This window comes from Porites lutea, chromosome 10, assembly GCF_958299795.1.
Source record: "Porites lutea chromosome 10, jaPorLute2.1, whole genome shotgun sequence".
Taxonomy (NCBI): domain Eukaryota; kingdom Metazoa; phylum Cnidaria; class Anthozoa; order Scleractinia; family Poritidae; genus Porites; species Porites lutea.
Window position 1 is genome coordinate 26997083 of NC_133210.1, and position 27464 is coordinate 27024546.

At 39.1% G+C, this 27464-nt stretch overlaps 2 protein-coding genes and 1 pseudogene across 3 annotated transcripts; 2 read left to right on the forward strand and 1 right to left on the reverse strand.

Annotated features, from left to right (window-relative positions):
* Nucleotides 1-35: 35 nt before the first annotated feature.
* Nucleotides 36-27446, reverse strand: LOC140950537 (uncharacterized). 2 transcript variants are annotated; one of them, XR_012167196.1, is made up of 4 exons: nt 27426-27446; nt 5267-5371; nt 1257-1282; nt 36-275 (listed from the first exon to the last, which is right to left on the reverse strand). XR_012167196.1 is itself a non-coding variant. In XM_073399778.1 (4 exons), the coding sequence occupies exons 1-4, from the start codon at nt 6375-6377 to the stop codon at nt 225-227; spliced, it is 276 nt and encodes a 91-aa protein (XP_073255879.1). In that variant the 5' UTR covers nt 6378-6570; the 3' UTR covers nt 36-224. The 2 variants fall into 2 exon arrangements, 1 of the variants encoding a protein (XP_073255879.1); XM_073399778.1 differs by lacking the exon at nt 27426-27446 and adding an exon at nt 6284-6570.
* On the forward strand, nt 2016-3792 carry LOC140951000 (ADP-ribosylation factor 1 pseudogene; annotated as a pseudogene).
* On the forward strand, nt 11611-22147 carry LOC140950254 (beta-1,4-N-acetylgalactosaminyltransferase 3-like). Its single transcript, XM_073399462.1, has 4 exons — nt 11611-12745; nt 14564-15083; nt 17229-17373; nt 18293-22147. Exons 1-4 carry the CDS (start codon nt 11673-11675, stop codon nt 18442-18444), a joined length of 1890 nt encoding a protein of 629 aa, XP_073255563.1. The 5' UTR covers nt 11611-11672; the 3' UTR covers nt 18445-22147.
* Nucleotides 27447-27464: the final 18 nt, after the last annotated feature.

The window sequence follows — 27464 nt, forward strand, 5'->3', positions numbered from 1 at the left end:
AGATTCTCGATATTTTCCGACATTGGCTCTTAAGGTGAAGGAAAACAAAACTTAGCGGCATCGAATGAAATTTGGTGAATGTAATTGATCGCTGTGTCTATTTGTCTATTTTCACCTTTTGTTTTAACCAAGACCGTATTTTTCCCATTTGTTCATTGAGCGTAATTCTTCTTTCCAAAATTTTCTGTTTTCTTCCGATTCTCTTCGAACTTTATCCATCTTTGCTAAGTATTCCTCCATAGTGTATCCGTCATCTCCTCCATTGGATTCTTCACCTGTAAAACAAACAAAATTCTAAATTATCCTTAAAAGTTTTTCCTTGGTAGTGTCAATGGAAAATAAGGCAATTCTTTCTCCTCGAAGAAAAATAAAAGCCAAGTTCGAATTCTTCGAAAGTGCCCAGGATCAAGAAATTTTGAATGCCTCATCTAGCTACGAGATGCTCTCCATAAAAGAACACAAAAACATCCAGGCCAATATCATCGGTGCTAAGCTCTTTCTTTGAAAAAAAGATTTTTGACACTTTAATGGTTTTAATTAAGTGTTATTTATTTATTTATTTATTTCTTAAATTTGGTACTTATTTGTTACCAGCCGTTATGTTTTGACTCGATACTCAGGTCTGTTGAGTCAACGTCGACGAATCGTCGTCTTCTTGTTTATTGTTTTACGGTATTTTAAGAGACATTTAAACGCAGTATTTTACAAGCAAAACAAAAAATTATCACATTTTCTCCCAATTAAAACAACCAAGGAAAACCTATCGAGGAAAGCTGCTAGTCCTCCAATTACAAGAATAACGAATCTGGACAGATTTGATCATGAAGTTGAATTTATGAACCCCAAATCTATTTAGCTCTATTTCAAGGGGAATCTTTACAAGAACCAAGACATAACTAGATTTCTGACTAATTCTGACGTTTAATATTGTTTTTAGTGACAAATACTAAGTTATGACAAAGTAAGCTAAAAAAGCAGATACCCTCTGAGAGAAGTTACCAAGTTCGAGTTTCGCACAAGCGATAGTCCAGCGACAGGAGTTAATGTTTCCAAGCGCGGTAACTACTTTTAAGCCTGTGTTTGATTTTGGTTGTCCTTCAATGACCTCAAGCAACTTGGCGGGAGAAAAGGATATTAAAAAACGTTTCTTCGAGTTCAACGGTGCACGTTTTCACACTTTTATGGCATTTAATGGCTAGCTGACTACTAAGTAACGAAGGCTAAACTAAAATAAATGTCGTAAATTTGACACTTACGATGTCACAATTCACTAGCGAATCACCTGTCGATCAAAAGATTAGTATTAATAACTGCTTTGTTAAACACGTTTGGTTAATTAAGTTTCCGAGGAAACTAGTCAACAGTTTGAAACAAAAGAGGATATCCTTTCTTGTTTGAATTGAATGATAAATTTGTATTCGGCTTTGTTTAGCAATCAAGGTTTCAAACAGTCAAGGAGATCTATCTATCCTACATGTAAGCTGTCAGTTTTAAATCAGCTGCAACGCGTCCGTGTTTAATCTTCGCGCCGAGTTCCTGCCAGCTAAGCTGAAGGAAAACACGCCGTGGACAAAAGATTCCTTAAAAACGAGGATTTACTATTAAATTACTACGTAGCCTGCGAGTAAGTTTTCCCTGGACACAAGAACCAATGCGCTTCTGGTTGGAAAATTAATTAAGGGATGCTTCACGTATTCGGCAAACAACAGAGGTCAGATTCAATTCAAGTTGAGAAATTCTCAAGAAAAAGGGCAGATAAAAACAGCTCAAAAAATTGTTGTGGATAAGAAATTGCGTGAAACCAATTATTTATGTGAAGAAATAATGAAGAGTAAACGACATGTAAAGGAGGAACTTGGTCACGTGCTGCAAATTTATGTTTGCCGTTTGGCGTAAACGTGATGCTTATCATCTCTAATATCAATAAGTGTCGTCAGCGTGAGTATCGGTTTTAAAAGGGTCGCTGAGGAAATCAAGCCCTCTTACAGGTATGCCATTTGGTGCATGCGCATTAAGGAGAAGAAAATCGCACCATTGCAGGTCACTTATGAAATATTGATCATCACACATTTTTAACTGATGCGTGAAATAGGGAAGTCTGATCGGACCGTTCAGGAGGAAAAATTCAACAATCATGGGTAATACCCTCATCAGGCTGTTTAAACGCTTGTTTGGCAAGGAAGAAGTGCGTATATTGATGGTAGGTTTAGATGCAGCAGGAAAAACAACCATCTTGTATCAGCTGAAACTAGATGAGCCAATTACAACGATCCCGACAATAGGGTTTAATGTGGAGACTGTGGAATACAAAAACATCAGTTTTACGGTCTGGGATATCGGCGGACAGGATAAGATCCGCGTTTTGTGGCGTCTTTACTATCAAGAAACTCAGGGACTTATTTTCGTTGTGGATAGCAGCGATAGGAATCGCGTGGATGAGGCGAAAAATGAACTGTTTAAACTGCTGGCCGAAGACGAATTACAAGAAGCTGTCCTTTTGATCTTTGCAAATAAACAGGATCTACCCAATGCAATGTCTACCGCGGAACTGAGCGAGAAGTTAGGGCTGCATACCCTGAAAGGGAGAAGATGGTATATACAGGCCACGTGCGCGCTGAAAGGGAAGGGGCTTTACGAGGGATTGGAGTGGCTTTCGCAACAGATTCGAGAACAACAAATCAAATTTAAATGATTGCGATCTGGACAAGACTATACAGATCAGTTGTTCGATTAATCAAAGCTTCGATCCATGGGAAATGGATAAGCCACTTACTCCTAAGTTGACTGACCGATTTCAGTCAGTGATAAAGAAAAAATGGAAGAAAAAGGCGCTTCTCTGGGAATAGGAATAAGTTAATGGAAAGAAAAATAAACAAAGCGCAAGTTCTTAATCATAAACTCATGCTTGCCAACTGGCCCAAAGCAATGACGTTTCACTGATTCCCGTTGCCCTGCTCAAATTGGAGATTTTTTTGGGCAAGTACTTTCAATATCCAATTAAAACTCCAATATATATTCCAAAATAGCATAATAAAAGTCGTCATTCAAGTGTGTTATAGATAATAATCTCCAATATTCAGCGTGACTGAAGAAACCTCTAAGAGGATCAAACATAACCACTGATAAATATGATCTTTTACAACGATCGTCGTAAAGAATAAAAACCGAAGTTGACACTACCTAAGACTGAAATAAAACATGACTAAAACCGACAAAAATGCGATGGACGCAATAAACAAAATATTAGTCTAGGAAACTTAATTCTTATGAAATGCAGGTTGTCTCTTTGTTACTGAAGGCGATGTTGGTTTACGACAAATGTTCTTAGCAACTACTTCACGTTACTAGAGGTTTCAAAATGTTCTCTGTGCAATTGCATAAGGGAAGAGTCTGATTTCATAAAAGGTCTTTGCCATAATAAGCGGATGATTGGAGGTTGAGCCTAAAGGAAACCTAATAATTCGGAAATAATTGTAATTTATTTTTCAAAACTGAACTATTTCTAATTTATTTGACAAGTAAAAGTGACAAAGGACCCTTATATCACGTGACGTGCGCGTGTATCTAAGCAGTTCATCATTCATTACAATTTGTCTCTGTACAACTGACAAGTTTTTGCATTATCTGCTTGGTGTCAGAATCCCCTGAAGAGAGCTTAAAACGCTTACGATTCTTTATTTCTGTTCCGGACTGTGTTTTATCAGAATCCCTTACAGAGATTGGTCAGCAGGCCTTTTGAGCTTAAAGCGCTTGACACCAGAAGCTTAAGATTTGTTATTTGTGTTGCGGACTGTGTTTATCTGGACTAAACCTACCTCCTCTAAACGTGATATAAAGGGTTTTTCAAACAGTTGAAAATAAAATTAAAACGTTTCGAGACATAAACTATATCAGTGAATTTTGTCGTTACTGACTTTATTTGATCATGTGATTGTTTTGTCGAATAGCGCTTTTACAAAATTTAAGTTTGATTCACTCCGTCGGTAGCGCGTGCTGCTCTCAGGCGCGACTCCCCCCAAAACGGAAGAGCTTGCTCGCAGGCCACTCAGCAAGGCGCTGATCGCCGGGCTCAGTACTCAATAAAAAAGACGAAAATAACTCAGAAAACTACAAGTACTAGTTGAGCTTATTTTCCACTTTGTGTGGCTTTGAAGTGCTTTTCAATGGTCTTTGTAAAGATTTTCTAAGTGTAGTAGTATTGTGTAAGGCTCCGCCTTTTCGCAGAGACGTCTTCCGAGTAACCATTATCTAAGATCCGCGGCGAACTGGATACTAGTTAAAGAGAGAAGCTTGAGGAAGCTCCTGCCTTTTACCTCTTCCCATGGTCCTGTGCACGTTCAGCTAATGGCCCAGACTGATAGCAGGGAGCTAAAGAAACGACGACGGCAACGAGATCGGCAAAGAAAGCAATAGGTTTAATAAGAAAAAAGAAAACTTTGCATTTCACTACCACGACGTGAAACTGTTCTATTTCACGTTTTGTTAACGACGTGAACTCAAGTCGAGGATTTTCTTACTTTCTTTTTAAAACCTTGGATACAGTTCTTCAGGAATTCAACTCTAGAAAAATTCACCCATATATCTGGCAAATTGAACGACATGGATCGAAAGCGATGAATTTTGAAACAGTGTGAATGACTCACGTAAGTTTTCGCCACCGTCTTCGTTATCGTCGTTGTATAAGCTCCTTATTGTTCCCACTTTCGTTTTCAGGCTCCCTCTCCTTAGCTTTTCTAGTAGCCTACGTGTAGCCGCACCCTCTCCTCGACAAAGGAAAAACGGAGAGACGGAGGGTGCGGCTAAACCTAGGCTACTTTTCTAGTCCCTGACCATAAAGGCTAGTTTTGTCTGGTCGAAATAATGGGCCGGTAAATTAGCCATCCATAGCTGTTCGATCAGCCTTGCCTTCAATTTTAGGTAATATTCTATATTCGGCTAATCCTGATCACCTACGCCAAGATCCGGCTTTGCCTCGCTACTGTCTGTCCAAGTGATCCTTGCAAGAATTTGTCCCTCTCCTTCCCCTCCCTAACAAAATCTAGTGGCGGATCCAGGGGAGGGGCCCGGGAGAACCCCCGTTATTTCTAGACTAAACTGAGGCCCGGAGGGCCGAAAAAATTTTTTTTTTGGAGACTGCCCCCCCCCCCCCCTTATCTCAGGATCTGGATGACCACCCCCCTTACCTGAAGGTCTTGATCCGCCACTGAAATCGCCCCCAACGCAGGCTAACAACGCATTATCAGAGACGTTAATAGTCAGTTCATACCTTGCTGATGGTCGCCGTCAACTTGTTCTGTCCCCTTTGCTTCTTCCACTTCCCGGATGCATTCAGCTTTATCTGGTTCCGACTCGCACAAGTTTCTGTTTTCCTCTTTGAGAAATAAAAAGTTAAGCTAAGTAGAATTACTCCTCATGTTTACAGAACTAAGAGAAAGATAGCAAGAAATGACTGGCTAACAGTTGCCTCCTCCGCAGACAATTCCTTTTGTAACAGTTATGACCGTATGGAGTCTGAGAACAAGAAACGAGAGGAAAGAGGAGGAGTTGGAGGAGGAGCAATCTCATACCCAGAGTCGTCGGGCTTTTCGGTCAGCCGGGCAACGCCAGCTTTGGGTAGGTATTTCATACATGATTCCCATAGAATCTATATCTCGGTACACTATAGGAATCATATCTGAAGTACCTACCAAGCTTTGATTGTCGGAGGAGTCACTCGGACCACTCGGTTCTCTCCCCATTTTCCCCTCCGTTCTCTTAAACAGGACGGACAGTGATGCTTGCGAAGGAGGCTAATCTAAAAGCATTTTAATGTAAAAACTAAGCTTATGGTTGCTAGATGACCCTCTTACAATCTTACCTACTGAAAATGGTGATCGCTCCGATCACAATGACAATTCAACGCCAAATTGCAAAATCTACTAAATATAGTTTCACAGAGAAGACAAAACAGGTTACTGAGTCTACAAGCAACAGTCGATAAAAGAGCAACAGACACAAAAAATAGACCAATTCATGAGCTTACAATTACTGTAGAAAGATTCATATACTGTCTGTTACGGTAAATGTGATAGATCCGTATTTCTAGCGTTTTCAAACAGAAGATGAATGTCACAATGCAAGCGTTTTGCTCAGTGTCGCTCACTGCAGTCACCAGCGATTTAATATACGAATGATGCGAGAGGAATTATGCACTTGATGTACAAATTCAAATTCGTACTTCATGGCCGTGTAAATGTTACCAAAAATCGTACCGAATGTGCTGGTTCTTTAACGTCTAACTTACCGTTTAGAGCTGGCTTTCCGAGGGCCTCGATACAACACAAAAGTAAAGTAACAGAAGCGAGCGCAAAAATATAATTTGTTTCTTTTCTCGCCATTGTTGTACAAGGGTGGATTGACTACTGCCGGAAAAGGAAACTTCGAGGTAGACTTGAACTTTATAAAGCAACGTGTTCCTGGGCTCTTAGCAACTACCAACCGTTGAGAAGAATGTTTCAACTGAAAGAAAACTAATTTTTCATTCGTTTATTTGTTTAAAAATATTTTTTTAGACTGCGAACAGTCTCTCATTTTTTTTTTTGTTCCCAGCAAATCGAGAGCACGCGGCCTTAAGTTTCTCTGTCAAACTAAACTTAAAGGCTTGAGAATGTTATTTCTACCTAGTGTAGAAAAAGTGGATCAATTTAGGTTGGTCTGAAAGGGGTTTAGCGTTTAGTGTTATTTGCTGCCAAATTGGCCAATTTTTTAATGTTTACTATTTCCAAAGAAAATACCGTTAAGTATTTGGAGCCGGTTCTTCGGATATCTTCGGCAATGGTCGGACCACTTCGTTTGTTTCGGAAATCTTCGACAGTCTTCAAGAATCTTCGGGAGCCTTCGGAAATCTTCTGAAATAATGCGGAATTGTCGTAAAATGGTCAAAAACGCCTTGATATACTAAACAAAATAATATTGGCCTTTTTGGAGCTGTTACAGTTTCAAATTATGACTGCATTTTAGTGTTAAAATGCCTAAAATTTAACTGCTTCATGTTACAAAGCCCAAAAATGAAGTGTTTAGTGTTATCAAGGTACTCCCACTCAGACACTCTTCTTAAGTTTGGAGAGTTAAAATGTCAGGGCCGAGTTGTTCAAAGCTGGGTTAAGATAACCCAGGGTTAGTGCAAGATTTGAATTCAGATTTGAAAGCTTAAAAAGCATTTCAGTTTTAATCCTTTTTATCTCCACGTTGATGATTGGAAGCTCTAAAAATAACAGAGAAATTATCCAAGAAAATGCTTTTGAACCGAGAACAAGAAACCCAGGTTAAATTTAACACCGGGTTAAGCGCTAATTGGCCTTCGAGCAACTGGGCCCAGAACTTCTTTTAAAAGGTTATTACTTTTCTAAAGGAGTTGTGTCACGAAATTTATCAAACTTCAAGCAGTGAGAGCTGCCACCAAATTAGAGTGAAACATAAAAATATCGGCTCAAAACATTAAACGAAGGTATAAATAACACAGCAAATACAAAATAAGTTGAGGATGGGCAAAGTTAGAGACGATTAAAGACATTAAAAAGGATTGCAATTTCGATTTTGAAAACCTGTAACCGTAACAGTTTTTCACAATTCAATTTTGGTGTTTGTAACGTTTGATATAATGCTCTTGGAGAGACATTTGTTTAAAATGAAGCTGTGATTTTGCAGTTTCAGGTAAATTGCTCGCTATATCGCAAATGAAGACGCGTCACAGGTAGCCCAAGCTCACTATGAGAGCTCTGAACAACATTATCCTACTTAGCTAATTAATTATTCATACAGCAAGAAAATTATAAGACGTTGTATGGAGAAATATTCTTTGCTCACTGAATTAGCAAAATGTACATTGAATACCGCTTTGAAGCTTACCTTTAGCATCTTCTTGTTTTTCTTTGTATTCTGACTGCATTTCAGACCTCCTAGGCACTGTTTAAGGCCTTTTTTGGAGCGACAGTTTTTCACCCAGATGACAGTAGAGAGAAGAGAAGAGAAGGTTGGCAAACCTCTCTTGACCGGCTCCGCTCTCGGCGGCGATAAATTCCGTGACATTTGCGACATGGAGACAATTCCGCCAGAAACAGATGTCCTGATAAATAACGCACATTTTCCATCATTCACATCGCCAACATCTAAATCGGTTCTAAATGTGAGAAGTGAAAAATCAGTTACTGTGCCCAGTAGGCTAAATGCTCCAATTGTCCTTTGACGGTTGAACAATTTGACCCTACCAGCCCGCGTCGGTTTGAATTGTCGACGTGACGGTTGGAGTCCGTTGCAGGTCTGCTCTCGACTCGCCTCACCTCAGCCGTGTATTGCCCACTTCGTTGGCGATTTAGGACCTTCGAAATGGGAATTTTGGCGATGTGAATGATGGAAAATGTGCGTTATTTATCAGGACATCTGTTTCTGGCGGAATTGTCTCCATGTCGCAAATGTCACGGAATTTATCGCCTCCGAGAGCGGAGCCAGTCAAGAGAGGTTTGCCAACCTTCTCTTCTCTTCTCTCTACTGTCATCTGGGTGAAAAACTGTCGCTCCAAAAAAGGCCTTAAACAGTGCCTAGGAGGTCTGAAATGCACTCAGAATACAAAGAAAAACAAGAAGATGCTAAAGGTAAGCTTCAAAGCGATATTCAATGTACATTTTGCTAATTTAGTGAGCAAAGAATATTTCTCCATACAACGTCTTATAATTTTCTTGCTGTATGAATAATTAATTAGCTAAGTAGGATAATGTTGTTCAGGGCTCTCATAGTAAGCTTGGGCTACCTGTGGACGCGTTAGAGCGATTTTCGCATGACACGGAAATGAAAACAAGCGAACAAAACAGACACAACAAACGAACGGAAATAGAGCAATTTGACTGGTTTGCAATCTCGACCAAGAGCTCTTCTGGAAATTCAAAAGCACATTCCCAAACCCGTAAGTACTGGGGTCGAGAATGATTGGTTTGTCGAACGGATACAAACGCGCGTAGCTTTACACTCGGGTGAAAAAACTTCATGCCCGAAGGACTTTCTAGAAATCAATCGATACTTCGCTTTGACGTCATACTGCAACACGATTGGCCAATCGAAAAATGCCTTCTCCATATTGGGGTGTTCTTTGGCAGGGAAACAAAGAGTCCATGTTTTGATCTTTTCACGATCCATTGACTGATAAAACAAAATAAGGAACATACGAAAATCGCTCTGCTGGCATGAACCAGACAGCCTGACTCGTCCCCAGTCGTCTTTATTTGGAACGCACGGGGAGAACAGTAGCCTCCCACTCAGACGCACAGAACCCTGGGGAGGAGGTTGACTCAGACGTTCTTAGGGGTTCGTCACGCGTTCCTGCCGCAGGTGGGGCAGGAACGCGTGATGCGTGACGAAACCCTAAGAACGTCTGCGTGGGAGGCTAGGAGAACAGAAGTCTGACCAAAGGGAGCGCGAGGGGTGATGGGAAGAGGGCACCGAGAGGAGACACTCCACTCTACCGTGATGAAAACGTACCCAAAAGTTAAATCATTTGCTATGTTTCTTTAACCTGCGATCAGTTTTTTTTTAATAAGAGAGGGAGAGAAAAAGAAACTTACCCAAGAAAGATATATATACATACACATTTTATTGTTACCTACTTTATTGTTACCTCTCCAAAGGGGCTTTTCAGGAACAATGAAAAGAATTACATTATTTATAATAACTAATTACAACACTCAACTTAATACTAATTACAATGCTAGCTAATTACTAATTACGATACTTTTTTAAAAATTTGAACAGATTGGCTTAATTTAAGAAAAGGTTCTTAAATTAGGGAAGGCATGACCACAGACTACGGTTTTGCAGACATGGGCCACCGAACGTGCACTATAGGCTGCGTGCAAACGGGCGCAACAACTCCCAACATTGTTGCGCCAACAATGTTGGGAGTTGTTGTGTGTGTGTTGGCAGTGGTGTGCAAACGGATGCAACAACTCCCAACAAGTTTGGGAGCTGCAGTGCATCGTGGGAAGAATACAACTCATAAGTCTTTGCAACCCATGCGTAATGAGCGTGCGTGGCCCCAACAATGTTGGAAGAGCTGTGCAAACGGATCCAACATTGTTGCGCTACGCTTCGGCGATCACGGAACAGAAGAAATGTTGGGAGTTGTTGGCTGAAAAGTTTGACCGGTTTCAAACTTTGCGCAACAACACGCAACAACATCCAACAACATACAACAGGGTGTGCAAACGGACGCAACATGTAACATCCAACAATGTTGCGTCCGTTTGCAAGGGGCTATAGAAAACAAGAACGCTGTTAAAAAAGCGTTTAAGTCTCGCTTGCCTGGAGATTAGATAAGAAACGAGGAGGAGATTAATTCTAAACCAAACAGGATTTCCCCGCTAAAAGTTTTCCACTTCGTACATTATTTGACAGTCGAGTTTTCTTCAGGATATTTACTTCTTATATCGTATTCGACGATGATAAAGTACGCGTGTATAAGAACACGAAAATAAATTCCACGAGGGAAAAGAAAAATCCTGAGGAAACCACTTTGACTTTCTCGGCGCGAAGTCCAACATTTCAGCTGTATTTAGTCTTTTATGCACCTGCAAACAGTCTGCCGCCACTACAAAAATATTACAAGCTCTGTAATAGCTCTACATTTTTAATAGACTATTTTCCCTGAGGAAAAATGGGGACTACTCGTGCTCTACATATTTAATGTTGCCATTAATATGGGAAGCACACGCAGCAGTCGTCATTCCGCAAAGTAAATGAAACAAATTTTACGTTTATGATTAGTTAACAGTACTAGTAGTTGGAGTTCTTCAAATTCTTAAAAGTTTCCGGCGGTTTTGGTCCAACACATGTACAAACTACATAGTGACTGCAAAAATTGTCTACTGTGATTTGTTTTTTAAAAAAGGAAGAATATCCTGAATATCCTGAATATTAAGTGTAACGAAGCCACAGAATATATAAATTAGATACAGAAAATACCACCTGGTTGTATTTGTTTTAAAACCTGCTCAATCACTGTTACACTGACGAATAGGATGAGTCATCCAAAATTTAAAGAAAAACAAATTGAATTATGATATATTCAAATATTAAAAGACATGAAAGAAATTGTCGAAGCTATTTCTTTCCTTTCACAAAGAAAAAAAAAGAACATTTTGTGCCAGGTCAACAACAGCAAGAATGAAAAAGGGCAAGTCATTTGGGGGACACAAAAGTAGCTACATTCTGCAGTTACGTTAATTTTATGCTGATGTAAATAAAAAAAAAGTTAATTGTCAGATAATTTTGTAGAGAGTGGTGAATACATAACAAGCCGTAATAGGCCACACTTGTAGAATCAACATATGGCAAGCTGAAGGGTCTTCCGCTTTTCGGATCAATGAGTATTTATGTCGTCGGGTTATTTGTCGTTGTTCTTGGCTATTTTCCGGAACATTGACTTCTTTACAGGGCTATATTCTCCACATTTTTATTGACCACACTGCTGTATTTATTTTAGAAAGTGGTGCATATTGAATGGCTGTAGACATTGCGTGACAAGGAATACATGCGCAATTCCACGATGCTCTCTCGTTTCACGTCGATCAATCCTGTCATCTCCTCATCATGGGAATTTATAGGGGAAACGAACAGGAATCGAAAAAAGAGACGTACAGAGCAGAATGGTTTGTAGAAGGTGTCACACGGGAATTTTACTGTTAGCGCCTTTATACGTTTGTCTTGTCTTCATTGGATTCTTTACGTTTATTTTTTCGCGAACACGACGTCCAGATATAAACAAACAAATTAATCAAGATCTCGACCCGAACAAGCCAGTGACTGAACCTCTCCAAAATGCGACTTTTAATTCAACGATAATTCCTGGTGTGTTAAATTTGCACGTCTGGAAAGATCTGTGTGGCTTGGATATCGATCGTCTTCGCGAAACGCCGCTCTTTCCTCTTCATCCGCATCAAAGATTGTTTCTAAGAAGGTTTCAAATCACCCAGAACGTAGACAATTATGGCCAGAGAATTTTTGGTTTTATTCGACCGAAAGTTTCGGGACTTTATACCTTTGCAATTTCCTCGGATGATACTTCTGAATTATGGCTTAGTTTCGACGAAAAACCATCCAATCTCCGTCTTATAGCGAGCGTGTTTTCTTCGACGTCCAGCGCCTGGACAGATGATGGGGTCTTTTCAAAATATCCAAGTCAGCAATCGAGAAACATTCGTTTGATCGCGGGCGAGAAATATTTCGTGGAAGCATTACATAAACAAGATAAGGGCAATGGTCACCTAAAAGTGTTTTGGCGACGACCAGGCTCGCTGAGACTTGAATCAATCACAAGCGAGTATTTGCAATCATATTTTGATGATCGAAATTTGAACAGAAGTGGTTTCGTGGCACCTGAAAGTCTTGAGGCGCGTCGGTCGACACCAAGCCACGCGAAACAACGAGAATATAAAGGACTGGATTTGATTGCTCAGTTCAACTACATATCTCTGCCGATAATTGACACTTTGAGCGGAATTTTATCTTCGTGTGCTTACGAGCCGAGCTACATTATTAAAAGAAACTTAAGTCGATACGAAGGAGTGTATTTAGTTCATGATTCTGCTGTTTTCCCGGACGATAACACTAATCTTCGCGAAGCGTTTGTTCCCCGATCGAAGAGGAACAAAGAAGTGGCTAATGAAACCGTAAACCACGTTGTAGAAAAATTTATGACAAGCTTACAAAATTTTTACAGGTAAGATTGAAAATGTTAACATTGTTCAATATTACTCGTACTGTTTAACAAGTAATTTATCAAGAAACAATAGCTTGTGTGCCGACCTTGACATTGTTTATTGATTAATATTATGTTAAACTAACGATATATTTGATAAATTAAAAATGTACATTTTTTAACACGCTGCATTGTTCTAAAATTAATCATTTTTTTTCTGTGTTTCACTGCATCATTAGCCCCATGCAGTTGATAACATAAACTAACTAAACAGCGTGATTATACTACCAAAAATGTTTCGGCTGTTGAAAAGGCCATTTGCACTAAGGGGCATGTGACATCGTTTTTATGAAAATGAAAGTTACATGATTTTGCCTTCGAAAAATGATTAGTGGGTCATATCTTAAACAAAATAATAGTCATTTGGTTTTTCAAACCCGCACAATTTTCTTAAAATAAATGGTCACGTGACCAAAATGTGATTTTTAAAATTATGAATTACCTCTCTCTGAACACAAATTTTGCACTTAAACTTCAAGGAAAATGTTGAAAAGATGATGTGATAACGTTTACAGCACATCCGAGCATAACTATGAAACGTTGAACAAGATATAAGCAAGAAGTAGTTTTGGCCGCCATGTCGGAGGGCAAAAGCATGCCCTCCAACATGGCGGCCAATACAAATCATACTACTTTGCTGAAAAATCAAAGTGCCATAAAATATCTCCCTTAAGTGCGTTTCCTCTCAAATTTCGGCTGTAAGATAATTTTTGTGTGCTCTAACAATTTTTGGCGTCAGCAAGATTCCAACTCATTGTTTAAAGGAAGCATTGGTCACGTGACCTCTTAGTGCAAGTGGCCTAATGCTTCAGACGCGGCTGTGATTGCAGGCTGAGTTACAAAAGATTAAAACAATGATCAGTAAAAGAAAAGAAAACCAGAAGAAAACAACACTTGGAAAAAATAGCGACATCCAAAAAGCTTACGATCAGTTCATGACCCAAAGCTTGATTTCTCAAACTCCCTAACAATAATTTAAACTAAACCTGACCTTCTTTTTGCCTAGTCAAACTACACAGGTTTATTCCTATGTTTTCAAACAACCTAATAATTCAAATGAAACCAATAAAGATTTCAAACCAGGGGCGGATCCAGGATTTTTTTTAGGAGGGGGTGCACTAGTCTCTTGCTGTACTTCAACACCAATAAACCACATAGTTTTTTTTTTTTTTTTGCAAAATACTAGTTATATTAGAAAACTGCAGGTCATCTCAGGGGGGGGGGGGTGCACACCCCCTGCACCCTCCCCCTAGATCCACCCCTGCAAACAAACCTAATATTGATCTTAAACATTGGTGACACTGACATGTGGAACACGCAGACTACAACAATATTACGTCCATATAAAAGTGACAGGAATGCTCGTCGTCTCGCTTTGGGGTATAGATTGCAGATTTTGGTCTCACTTATAGTGTTTGGGATGGAACGTCACTATATTTGCCCATTCAGGTATCGCTTAGTAGTGTGCATAAAGAAATTTACAAAAAATGCCCTGACACTGACCTCACAGAAATCTCCCTTAGGGGGTCAGTATAAGCTTAAGCCACACCAACATTGGTCTCCCTTAGGGATTAAATTTGAATTTTTTGACGAGTACCCCTGTCACTTTTGTATGGGAGTCCCCCCAGGCCCAATGCCCCCCCCCCTTCCAGGAGGTTTTTTTTGCTTAAAGGATAAATCTTGGTATTATGGAAATTATTTCTAGTTAGTAAGTGCATGTTAGATATCATCTTTAATATCTACATACTTTGTATCTGACTAGGCTGTTTGTTTTTACAGTGAATACTATTTACAGAAAATCTTAAATATTGAGCAGAACTCTGATTCCAAGAAGGGGGACCGTTTTCTCATTGAGCTTCAGTTAGGGGTAACTGGATCAAACCAAAGTTTTCGTGCTTCAGAGTATGTATACCAACCAAAAGGGCAGACTGAGCTTTGCTTTCCAGAAGGAATGAAATGGCAGAGAAATGCGACTGTGTACTTTATACTCCCTGTCAAGAATCAGGGGAAATGGGTCCATCACTTTGCATCTCAACTTGCCAACATGTCCCTGACGACTGGAGACTTCAACTTCCACGTCATCATTATTGATTTTGAAAGTGAAGACATCAACATTGAGAAAGTTTTTAGTGCATGGCCACTACAAGACAGATATACTTTGATTAAGATGACAGGACCCTTCTACAAAACGTTGGCTTTACAGGAAGGTGTTAAAGCTGTTCCAAATGATTTGGATATAGTATTTCTTTTTGATCTCCACATTGATGTTCCAATAGGATTACTGGACTGTGTAAGGAAGGTGAGTTCTGAAGATGCTTATTAAGGTTAAAGGTTTGTTTAAAAGTGCACTTAACTTATCCAGCTACTTTAAGCCCCGTGCAAACGGACGCAACATTGTTGGCCAACAACTCCCAACATTGTTGGATGTTACATGTTGCGTCCGTTTGAACACCCCGTTGCATGTTGTTGGATGTCGCTACGTGTTGTTGCGCAAAGTTTGAAACCGGTCAAACTTTTCAGCCAACAACTCCCAACATTTCTTTTGTTCCGTGATCGCCGAAGCATGGCGCAACAATGTTGGATCCATTTGCACAGCTCTTCCAACATTGTTGGGGCCACGCACGCTCATTACACATGGTTTCCAAAGACTTATGGGTTGTATCCTTCCCACGATGCACTGCAGGTCCCAACATTGTTGGAAGTTGTTGCATCCGTTTGCACACCACTGCCAACAAGCACGCAACAACTTCCAACATTGTTGGCGCAACAATGTTGGAATAATACAGAATACAGGAACTCCACTCAACTAATAAGAAAATAATCCAATTAGAACATAACTGGATTAAAAAGCCCAACTGGCAGGTGGCAACCAGTTGGCTATTTACAAGCATGGCAGAGGATTTGAACTTGGGATAACCGAGAACAAATCCACACGTTTAAGCCAGTACAGTGTAAGTGTGACATTTCACATCTGCTAACATGAAGGAGTGGACATATGTGTCCCTATGAACTAAAAGCAATTTCTTGGATGTATAGATGACCAAATTTTCATACCCTTGGTTCCCTGCTGTATGCACTGCACTTTCGGAGAGCTCCGCTATTGATAAGCAGAGATGCTAACCTCTGGAGGTCTAAAATCTGGGGACTCTCTCTTTTTTGCATTAATCCACCCCCCCTACCCCCCCCCCCTCCTTCCATGTGTTGTAAACCATGCCTGGTTGTGTCTCAGGACATGATACAGACAGTCTTATGCACCTATCAATGTAAACCCCGTGGGGGGGGGAGTGCGGGCAAGGGGTGGGGATTTGACAAATTTTGAAATTTTTTGATCAAATTCCCCAGGGTGGGAAACGAAAGGTCAATCAAAAGTGTCAAAAAAAGCCCCCACCCCAGGGGAAAAAATCTAAATAAACAATACTGTAATACCATAAAAAACGAATAAAAGAACATTCCAAAAGTATGTTCTTACTACTTTTATTTATTAAAGGTCAACGTAAGCTCCCTCAAATTACTCGCTGTAATTGAGTATTTTGTCTCTCCACTAGCATCTCTTATTTTGAACAACAAAATCCCTCCAGGAAGATTGACCGTGCTATTATAATATTAATGAAATGTTCAATGCTTTATAACATCTGCTCAACATGTCGGAACAGTTCGGATCAGGTGACCCGCAAAAAATCCTCTGACTTTCATGGTGGAATTTGATTTCAATCGAGTTTTACAATTAGATGGGAACTTGAAGATAAAAACTTTCACAAAATAGACATTATCTGTTTGGATGACAGTTTAAAGTATCGGATTATGGCGATTAAAACAAATGAAAGCTTCACACCTTTCTCCAACAGCGTGACTTTCAGAAAGCCTCGAGGGACAGACTTGGTAACCGCTTCTGAATTGATACCAGGCTTCTGTCGGTCAAAGTCAAATGTCCCGACCCCGGGGTCGCTTCACACGATCAAAAGCCCGACAAAGGGGATAGTCTCAGGCATCAAATCCCCTCCCCTTGCCCGCACTCCCCCCTCACGGGATTTACATTGATAGGTGCATTACATAAGTTACAGACCATCAAAATTCAGTTTTATGATTATAATGATAAAATAATCAGTGTCAGTGATGAAAATCAATGCATATAAAAAAATGGCGTAGAAACTGTACTAGAAATCAAAACAATATGGGGGGAAATGGGATAATTTCCAAACTAAAGCAAAAAAAAAAAAACTCAAAAGCCTAATTTTCACTTCTTTTTTCAAAAAACACAAAAACGCAATATTAGTATTCATATCTCTATATCACTGAACCACCAAAAATCTAATAATTATAAAAACCTGCTATTCTACAGCATTTCTGTTTTCTGGAACAGAGTACCGATTTATTTTATATGTTTGGCATAGACTAGGAGTTGAAAAGCCTCATAACAAGACAATTAAAATTGTTGTCTTTTCAGTACACTGTTGAGGGCAAGGTGGCGTATGCTCCCGCAGTTGCCAGATTAGAGTGTGGTTTTTTTCCAAATGATCCACATGGTTTTTGGCAAGAAAATGGATATGGACTTTTAAGTGTTTTCAAAGTTGACTGGGACAGATTTGGTGGTAAGTATGAGAGTTGTCACTCGGGGGAGGAAACTCCCAGTTATGGGCAGTACCAGTGGGGTATGTGCCACTCAACAAGGTATGCTTTCTTTTCGTGTCTGAATCTAGAGCGGGATATCAAAATCACCCTTTATCTCTGGAAGAGGTGTGTTTTGTTAGCACATTTTGACTTTGAAATCAATGAGGTTGATTTTTCCCCTTTATTACATCCACTTTGGAATCACTGGCGATCCATGCAATCTGATTGGCTCTGTGTGATTTATTCATGAATCACACCATTTTTTGCGCTAAATCGCATCTTTTTCTCAGCCAAAAAAAAAGAAACACTAAAACAGCACAACAAAACAGATTTCAAATCTTGTTGAAAGTAACAAATCAAATTTCTGGTGAAATGGATGTAATAGAGTACTAAAGTGATGACATCATACAAATGAAATTTTTGAAATTATGGGATTTGTCAGGATATTCTGAAAGAACAATGTCCAAGAGGCCTACTTGCCAAAAATGAGCATTTCGGGGCAAATTGTCTCTAAGATCGTAGCCCAGCTATGCTTAGAAAACTCCATACAAACCCTTCTAAATTTTTTTTGGGTCAACCCCAAATCTCTGATTATTGTCCATCAAGATTAGGTGTGAAAATATGCACCCTTGTTGTCTTATCACTGCCATTCATTAACAAAAAGTACAAACAATGCAATACAATCATTACTAGGTTGACCAATCAGGCCTCCTTATCTAGATTCCAGACAAATCTACATTGTCAGTATGGAATTTTGAGGGATGAATCGCAGATGTCTCTCCTACAAAACGTCCATGGTGGCAAGGAGCAAAGAGAGATGGCTGTATACTTCACAGGCTAGTTGCATGTAAACATGATTCTATATCTCTCAATACTCTATTTTTCCTTCTTCCTTTATAGGAATGAATGTAAAAGATTTCACTACAAAATGGGGCGGTGAGGACTGGGATTTGCTTGATCGGGTGCTCTCATCTGGACTGGAGATTGAACGACTCAAACAACCTGGCCTGTTTCATTATTACCATTCTCATGCAGGGATGTGGCAAACATAGTTTGGAATTGCAGTCAGTGAATACAAAGTTATATTACAGGCTCTCATTGGTTACTTTGAGGTCACATGACATCTAACAATAAAACTGTTTCTTGCCAACATCTCTGAGCAGGGAACATTGCAAAATCTATGACATCACAGGGTAACAGTGCACTGTTACCTGCGAATGTTAACTGACAACCACCATTGCAGCCAGGTTTCATGAATTTCCAGCTTTATACTGTAACAATTCACTTAAAGACCAGTCCCTTGGAAAACAGTTGCTTTTGTTTCCCTCAGGACCAGTCACTAAGTGTTTATTATTAATATTTGTTGATTGATTGTTCAATAGTTATTGTGTGATAATAGTCCATTTTCGAGTTTGCTATGACCGCTAAATTAAAGAAGTGAAGACGCATTTTTTACAGCCTTAGCCTCCATCTGAAGTAATATATTCACAAATTCTAACGAGAAAAAGACCTGTTTATTACTCTGTCTATTGTGTATAATCAAATTTCAAACACTTACTTGCCAGAATTTCTGAATATTTTATTTTACATCGAGGCTAACCCTGTATGAATGTGTCGTTAATGTTTGTATTCAGTGGTAATTTTTAATTTGAAACTGGACTATTAACTGGCAGATTATCAATTAGTCAAAACAGCCTTATCCTAACATTATAGCATATGAAGGTTTTCATGGCACAGTGGTCATCATTTTACAGGGTTCAAATGTATTATGAAGATGATATATCTCAGGAAGTGTCCTATTTCCTCTTGGTTCTAATAGCACCCAAACTCTCAAATAGGAAAAATCATTATACATTTTTATTATATAATCTTGCGTTGGCCTTCCATGATATTATTAGCAGTGTTAAGTTAAAAAAAAATGCTGATGACAGATATTTAAGCAGTTTTTATTTCAAATTTGGTAGCATCTTTCTATTTTCTGGTTTTGTCTGAAATTTTAAGCTAAAGAGATGTTCATTGTTTTGCCTGTATCAAAAGTGCATATATTAAAAAAATAATAATAATTCATGGTCAATTTTCTAGCTTTTCAAGTAAAAAAGCTTATATAACATTCAATTAAGTGATCAGTCAAAAAATTATTGTCGGGTTTCGTCTGGAGTGAATCTAAACCTAGAACCTCATGCATGACATGCCTTAAGATTGACTCTGCATTAAAATTTTTTGCTTGCTTAATTGATTTGCAGAGTTTTTTCACCATATCACTATTTTATTTATTCTATATGATTTAATTTGTATCTTTAGTCTTTATTTTATTGAATCATAATTATATATATCTATTTTTCAAGAATTATGAATTATAAGATACCTGAAAATAAATTATAGTATATAAAGACAGCTTAAAAAGTATATGTTATGAATTATAATATAGAAATCATCTAATGTTATATTCTAGAAAAAAAAGTACAGTTGACTCTCGATTACTTGAACCCTCACTAGCTCAAACCATAATTATCAATTTCCTCTGGATTTCCTTCATACATTTACTGTAATTTTACCCTTGGAAACTTGAACCCTCAATAATTCAAATAATTCAGACCATTAATTCAAACCAGGTTTTAAGCGCATGACAAGTCAAAAAACGGCAGTAAACTGGAGTCCAAAACATTGAATTTCTATCAAAACAACCTTGTATTCTTTGTCTTTAAGTGTCTTTAATTTTTTGTTAGTCCAATAATATTATTCAAATCACAATGTTTAGCACTGTAGTGATTAATCAAGCTTTGTTGCCTAATTTATTTGTTAAAATATCAATATATCTCTTGTGGCCCTAATTGAAGTGGAGTGTGCATGCTCCTTGCATTCCTCCCCCATCCCATTTCCTTTATTCTCATTATTTTCTTTGAACTCCCAATAACTCAAACTGTTTTCGATTTCCCTTGAAGGGTCCAGCTATCGAGAATCAACTGTACCTACAGATTATAAAATATATTAAACTGAAAATGGTGGGAGTGTTTCATAATGTAGTCATTATTATTGTAAATGATATTATATAAGGCAAGTAAATGCTAAATATATTTGCTTTAAATGACCGCTAGCATAACAAAACATAGCAGAATTCTTTTACTTATTTTACCATAAGTATAACTTTAGGTGTTACTGTCGGTTCTCTTGATAGAGTTACTATTTGGGCTGCAAGTCTGTGCTCTCAGTAGCAAGAGTCAGTCAAACATCTGTAATTTATTTTTGCCCGGGATTTAACTACTCACTAATTAGTAGTTCTCTTGGACTTCTCATTGGTAGTAGAATATATCTAAATTATTTAGATCTGTGTTATGATTTTAGTTTTTTAAAATATACATATTTTTGTTTCTATAAGCTGAAATTTTTGTCCAGCAGCCCATTCTTTCAAATAGGCCACTTGCATTAAGATGTCACATGACAAATGCTTTCTTTAAACAAATTATTAGTTGAAGCCTGGCTGATGCAAAAAATTGACAGAGCAAATAAAAATTATCTTACACCCCAAACTTGAGAGGAAGCACATTTAAGGGAGATATTTTGTGGCACTTTGATTTCTTCAACAAAATAGTATGCCCTTCAACTTGGCGGCCAAAACTACTGTTTGCTTTACCTTGTTAAACATTTGATAGTTACACTCAGATGTGCTGTAAATGTAACCACATCATCTTTTCAATATTCTCCTTGATAGTTTAAGTGCACAGTTTGTGTTCAGAAAGAGGTAATTCATAATATTAAAAAAATCACATTTTGATCATGTGACCAGCTATGAACTAACTCATTTTAAGAAAATGGTACTGGTTTCAAAAACTAAATCACAATAATTATTTTGTTTAAAACAAGACCCACTTTAAATCGTTTTTCGAAGGTAAATCATATAACTTTCATTTTCAAAAAAACAACGTCGCATGACCTCTTAGTGCAAATGGCCTATGTGAGGTAACATGACATACAAAAAAAACTGTTTCCCACCAGGAACAAGACCCACTTTAAATCGTTTTTCGAAGGTAAATCATATAACTTTCATTTTCAAAAAAACAACGTCACATGACCTCTTAGTGCAAATGGCCTATGTGAGGTAACATGACATACAAAAAAAACTGTTTCCCACCAGGAGCCGATAATTTGGAGCAAGCAACTCCCTAATTTTGCAGTGGTGGATCCAGGAGAAGAGGGGGGGCAGTCATCTAGACCCTGAGAGAAGAGGGGTCCAGGCTCAAAAAAAATTTTTTTGGGCCCTTCGGGCCTCAATTTGGTCTAAAAATAGGGGGGGGGGGGCCACCCAGGTCCCTCCCTTGGATCCACCCTTGTTTTGTGCCAAAGTCATTCTTAAAATATACTGGTTGGTGAAAATGTCACGACAAGAGTACATTGAAGTTGCTTTCTCTGGGTTACTGTCACCTTACGGTCTGTTATTCCCAACAAAACCTTTTTTTATGTTAATTGGTAAAATGGCCGATCTAACCCACAAAATGTTGAGTTTTAGTTTAGATGTTTTCCACAGGGTCCGTCACAAAGTGTCATATTCTGTGATAATTTATAATTTAATATCTATTCTTAAGTGGTTATAAGCTTAAATTTAGTTATTTTATCGTGATATGTGACAAAGAATGACATGAAATAAATTAAAGTGCTGTTATGTGACTGTAAAAGTGTCCCAAATAATTTTATGGTCAATTGACTATTACCAATAGTGTGTCTATATTTGTTGGCTGGCTACAATAGGGTCCATCATTGGTCATCATTGTTTATGGACGGTTTGGGGTCTTAAAGCAATTTTTTAAAAGCCACTTTTCTTTTACTAACACTGAAATTAAGAGATGAAAAGGAAAAATTCTGAATTTAGCTGCACTTTCTAGGCCACTATTTCAACATTTTCAGCCGCATCGGTTGCTGGCATCGGTCACTAAGTGGTGTTGTTGGTGCAAGAAGGGCACGTCAAAATTATGCACTTTGACTCAAGTGGATTTCTTGCTTTAATATAGAGTTCCATTTGAGAAAATTGAGACACAAAACGAGAGCGGTGCAACTGTCCTTGATACCAGTCTCTATTGACTTACACTGAGACTTACAGCGTTTCAAGAGATGGCAGTCTGCAGAGTTTGACTTAGTTGCGTGGTTGTTTTTTAAATTATATGTAACGTTGATAGTATTAGCCTGTGAAAACATCCGTTTTTCCTCGCTCTTCGCCGCTGTGGACGTTTCGCACGGAGGAACGTCTGCGTCTCAGCGGCAGAAATTCCATACTGATGACGCAAATCAATGTTTACCTAATAAATCTGGTAGTCGTGGGGTTCCAAATATAAATTTGTCCAATTTTTCGCGTCTTCTGGTCGATTTTGGTAAAGTGTTATGTCCATCTGCCAACAAGCTCCAGTAAAACCTCAAACGCTTCTTCTAGAGAAGACTATATTCCACACATATTGACTGTTTTCTTGTTAGAGATTCTTCGCGTTTACATTTGACCTTTGTGGCCTTTTGTTTTTTGTCTGTCATTCGTAAACAATAGCTAAAACAAAGTAACTACTCCGTCAACCAATCAGCTCTTCTGACCGGATTCCGGACAGATTTTACGTCGCTGTACGTCGTCAGTATGGAATTTCTGTCGCTGAGTTGCAGACGTTCCTCCGCGCGAAACGTCCCCAGCGGCGAAGAGCGAGGAGAAACGGATGTTTTCGCAGGCTATGATATAGCATAGCTTAAAATATCAGTACTTATCGGTTGAACGCTACGTAATCCACACTTGAATCCATTCAGTCAACCGGTCATATTTCTGTTCTCGCATCTTCCACGTCAGCTGTCCACGTGCACCGTTACGTTGTTCTGCTCAAGAAGTTCTTCCTCAATTTCAGACAATCTGAATAAAAGAAAGAAAATGTTCGAAACATGTAAGCATACTTTCACTCCTGTGGCCTATTTTACAAAGAGTTGTTCTGGCACTGGAAGCAAGAAAAATGTTACCCGCTTTGAGCAAGAACATGTTCAGAATTCAGTGCAAAAAAGTTCTTGAAAACCGACGTAAAAACGAGAGGGAACTGGGGCCAAGGCGAGAGTTTCCTTTCGATCCAGTCCCCACTCGTTTTTCCCTTCGTCAATCCAGTGGGTCCAGAGTATACAAAGTATGCATAAGTGAACACCATTGCTTTATCCAGTGGGTGGAGACTAATCCGTTGGACAGCGTTAACCACCTTTTGACCAAGGCCAGTCCCTTAAGTTTGCTAACGGACACGCACTTCCGTGAGTGATATAAACGACGACAGGCGTTGATTCTTTTGTTCTAACAAGAGTACGCTGAGTGGATTCGCTGGGAGACGTACAGATGCGTTATACACCGTATTCCAAAATAGTGGCAAATTTAGCTAATCTTCAGTCTATAATGATAATAATTCCCCACTTCAGAACTAAAATACCGTAGAACCTCCGCTAACTCGAACTCCCCGCTGAATAGAACAGAACTAAGTCCGATTTCCCTTGGATTTCACGCCACTTTTCTGTCATTTTACCCGGTTAACTCGAACTCGGATATCTCCAATTCCCCGCTAATTCGAACTAAAGTCCCTTTCCCTTGATAAAAAATTCACTGAAATTTACCCCGACTCAAATTCTGGTTCTCGCAGCTCCACTAGTATGCCATCCTATCAGCTCTTCCTTTTGTATTAGGGTAAAACACTAAAACTAACACTCGTCAACACTACAGAAATCTGATTTTGATTGGTGCAGCGAACGGATCACGTTTTATCATCAAAATGCCTAATCATGTTACCGTTTCTTATGAAGTTAGTTAAATTTTCGTTGTGCTATAAACTGAAGTGCTGAAAAATTAGTAACTCTCAATTTTTGACATGGCAAATTGAATTTTTCAATCGACCCCAATAACTCGAACCCACGCTAACTCGAACTATTTTTCGTTTCCCTTCAGAGTTCGAGTTATTGGGGTTCTACTGTACAAAGGGATTGGGTACAAACTTTCTGCGCAAGGATTTCTGAGAACATTTGGAGTTACGAGGCATTGAAGTTCTCGATGCCTCGTTTCAATGTGTAAGTTCTTTTTAATTTGCATAGCAATTGATTTGCAACATTGCTAAAAGAGGTTTTCTACTGAGACTCGTTGAAAACTTTTTTTTTATTATTTTTTTTTATTGCAAGTAAAACACACACAGAAAAGGAAAAAAAATACACAGAATAAATAAAGTAATAAAAAGAAAAAACAACAACAACAACAACAAAAAAAAACAACCAAACAAATAGCGAATTTACACACTTACATGGCAATATACTTACAAATATTAAAATACGTTACAGCAGTGCTAATTCCATATACTACTGTACTTAGTATGATCTATAATTAATTTGTACAATTTTTTTTTTTTTGGCTTTCTTTGTGGTGAAGGTAATATAAATATTCCTGGTAGGTGCATATATTACTAATTTATGTTTTTGGAGTTAGGAGACAAGACCCAGCGAGGAAAAGAAAGGTTTCCATTTTTTTGTATTGCGCGGTGTCTTATTTTCTAATTGGTATATATGTCTCAGATAAAATAAGAAATTGTTGTGATCTGGGAAACATTCTTTTGATCTGCATATCCAGATAAAGTTCTTAGCTATAAGACAACAGAAGTTTATATGGAGCTTAAAGGAAGAGCTGTCTGGCTGTTGTAATTCCGCTGGACTTACAACCCACTCTCAGCCAAAAAATAAAACAGCGCTTGTTCTGCAGGTTACTTTAAAATCCAGAATCCCGAAAAATCTACTGTAGACCCTCCCGAATTACATCATTAATCATCCCCGCCACCACAGGAACCACCTCCCGATCCTGGGCTGCCAAATGACGTCTGAGAATCACTTCCATGCAAGGCAGCAGGCTGATGACTGAAGACGGGTCCCATTGTGTACTGATTCTGTGATGATATGGCTCCTCTGTACTGTCTATTATTCCGACACAGGAGTAAAGGTAAGAGGACTATGATTACAAGGCCTGCAACGCCACACGCCGCGGGTATTATAATACGACTGTAATTAATCCTTTTCTCGCTCCTTGATCAAAACTATCAGTTCCAGACCTAAAACGACTTTCGGTTGTGTAAGTTTCCGTGCCCCACCAAGAATCGTCGGTTGATATTCCACCGGTGTTCCAGGGGTCTCTTGTACCTGATGTAGCAGTGAACCATGGATTCGGAGTGGGAGTGTTCCAAGGTCTTCGAGTGTACGTGGTTGACGGGTTTGGTACATTGCCACATGCGATCCCTCGCCTTTTCCATAATGTGTAGTACCTGCGATCGACACAGACAGAAAACCTGACAGAGGGGTAGTCGAAAGTACTGCAAAATGACACACCCAGATCACCGGGTCGTTTCCCATGATAGACAACGCTTGGGGTGGGGGTAGGGCACTGTTTGTTAACGGAACATTTCACCCCCGTGTAACCAGGGGGGCAAAGACAAAGCGTATCGTTTCTAGAGGTGTAAACGCAAGTGGCATTGCCATGACACGGCTTTGATGGGCAAGAGTTCGACATCGCTGTCACGCCCCTACATAGCACCCTAAGTTTGGCCATATCACGCCACCCACTATAATGAATCGACCAAGTCTTACTGATGAATTCAGGTCGAAGAGCTGGATCCTTTACTCTCATGTACGCTTTGTGTTGTGAATTTCTCGGCAGATATGCTGCTGTCACCACCCAGTAGCCGTCAACATACTGCAGATACCAAGACTGTTTACTGTGCTCGTAGACAGGGCGAAGATTGCGGAACAAACCAGGTTTCCGAAAAAAATAATGCTGAGCGGGATCGTTCAAAGTGTTTCCCCTGTCATCGTTAAAGCTTTCGTTTAAGTAAACTCTGTCAGAGTTGCATTCTCTGAAATCTTCATCGACACACACTGCCTTGATCATGGGCGAAGAGCTGCTTGATTGGACTCGGCGCCATCTGAAGTCCCGTCTGTCGTAGTAAAGCCAATCTCGAACTAATCCCTCAAACACATCGTTTCTGTTCAAACTTCCTGAGGCAGGCCAAGCTGTCGGGTTACTAAAGCCAAAAACCTCAGCAGCAACGCCAAACGAGTGATTTAAAGAGACTCCAAATACGTACCTATTCAAGCCGTAATATCCGTACTTTTTGTTGCTGTAATAAAAAATCAGGTTGTCCCGCTCTCGTCTATAAACGGGAAAGTTGTTGTGGTCGTAATTTTGTTTGACGTACACCCCCTCGATCATTTTATAGGGCATGGTCTTCTCGTCGATGTTTTGAAAAAATATTCTCGGACAGAATGTCCTGGAACTTGACAATGTAACCATTGTGCAAAGCAAAACTGATAGCAGGAGAATTGTTCGAAGCATGCCAAAAGCTTTGCTGTGGGGTATCATAACAGAGCTGCTAGAAGTGTCTCTCGAGTTGAACCGATAAAGTGATGTCGAAATGCATGCTGTAACTTTCTTTGATGCTTTTACACAGTGCTGTTTCAACATTATGTTTCAACGGATTTTTCGTCACACGAAGCATGAGGCTTATCCTGCAGATCATGAAGATGAAGAGTTCCCAGAACTCGGGAAGTCAGAGAGGTTGGAGGCGAAAGAGGGTGTCTTCATTTGCAAATTGAACTTAATCGATTCTTTCAGACTCGGTTTACCATAAAAATGGAATACTAAATAGTAATTTTGGGGGAAAAAATTATTCGGATAGGGCTTTCCCTCTATTTAAGAGTCATTGCAGTTTGGTATCGGGGTTTCTTAGATTTCACCCTTCCTGTCACCACACTGATTATGACGTCATTTCCGTTCTTTTGAGAAACACCTGAAGTCACGTCGTTTTTGCATGTCGTTAATAACGTTTAGTCTTGCCACAAGTGGACTTCACGACTGTTTTAAATCAGACGAAAATGTCTATGGGAAGTCTAAAAGTCTTTCTTTTTCGAGTCAGTACAAGAAACTACTAATAAGGGTCAGAAAGCATTCGATCATTCTGTTACAGATCAAGAACTACCAATGTTATGAGTTATGTTTAAAAATAATTCCCACCTTAAACTCTGTCCTACAATAGCTCCGTCCTGGCTGGGG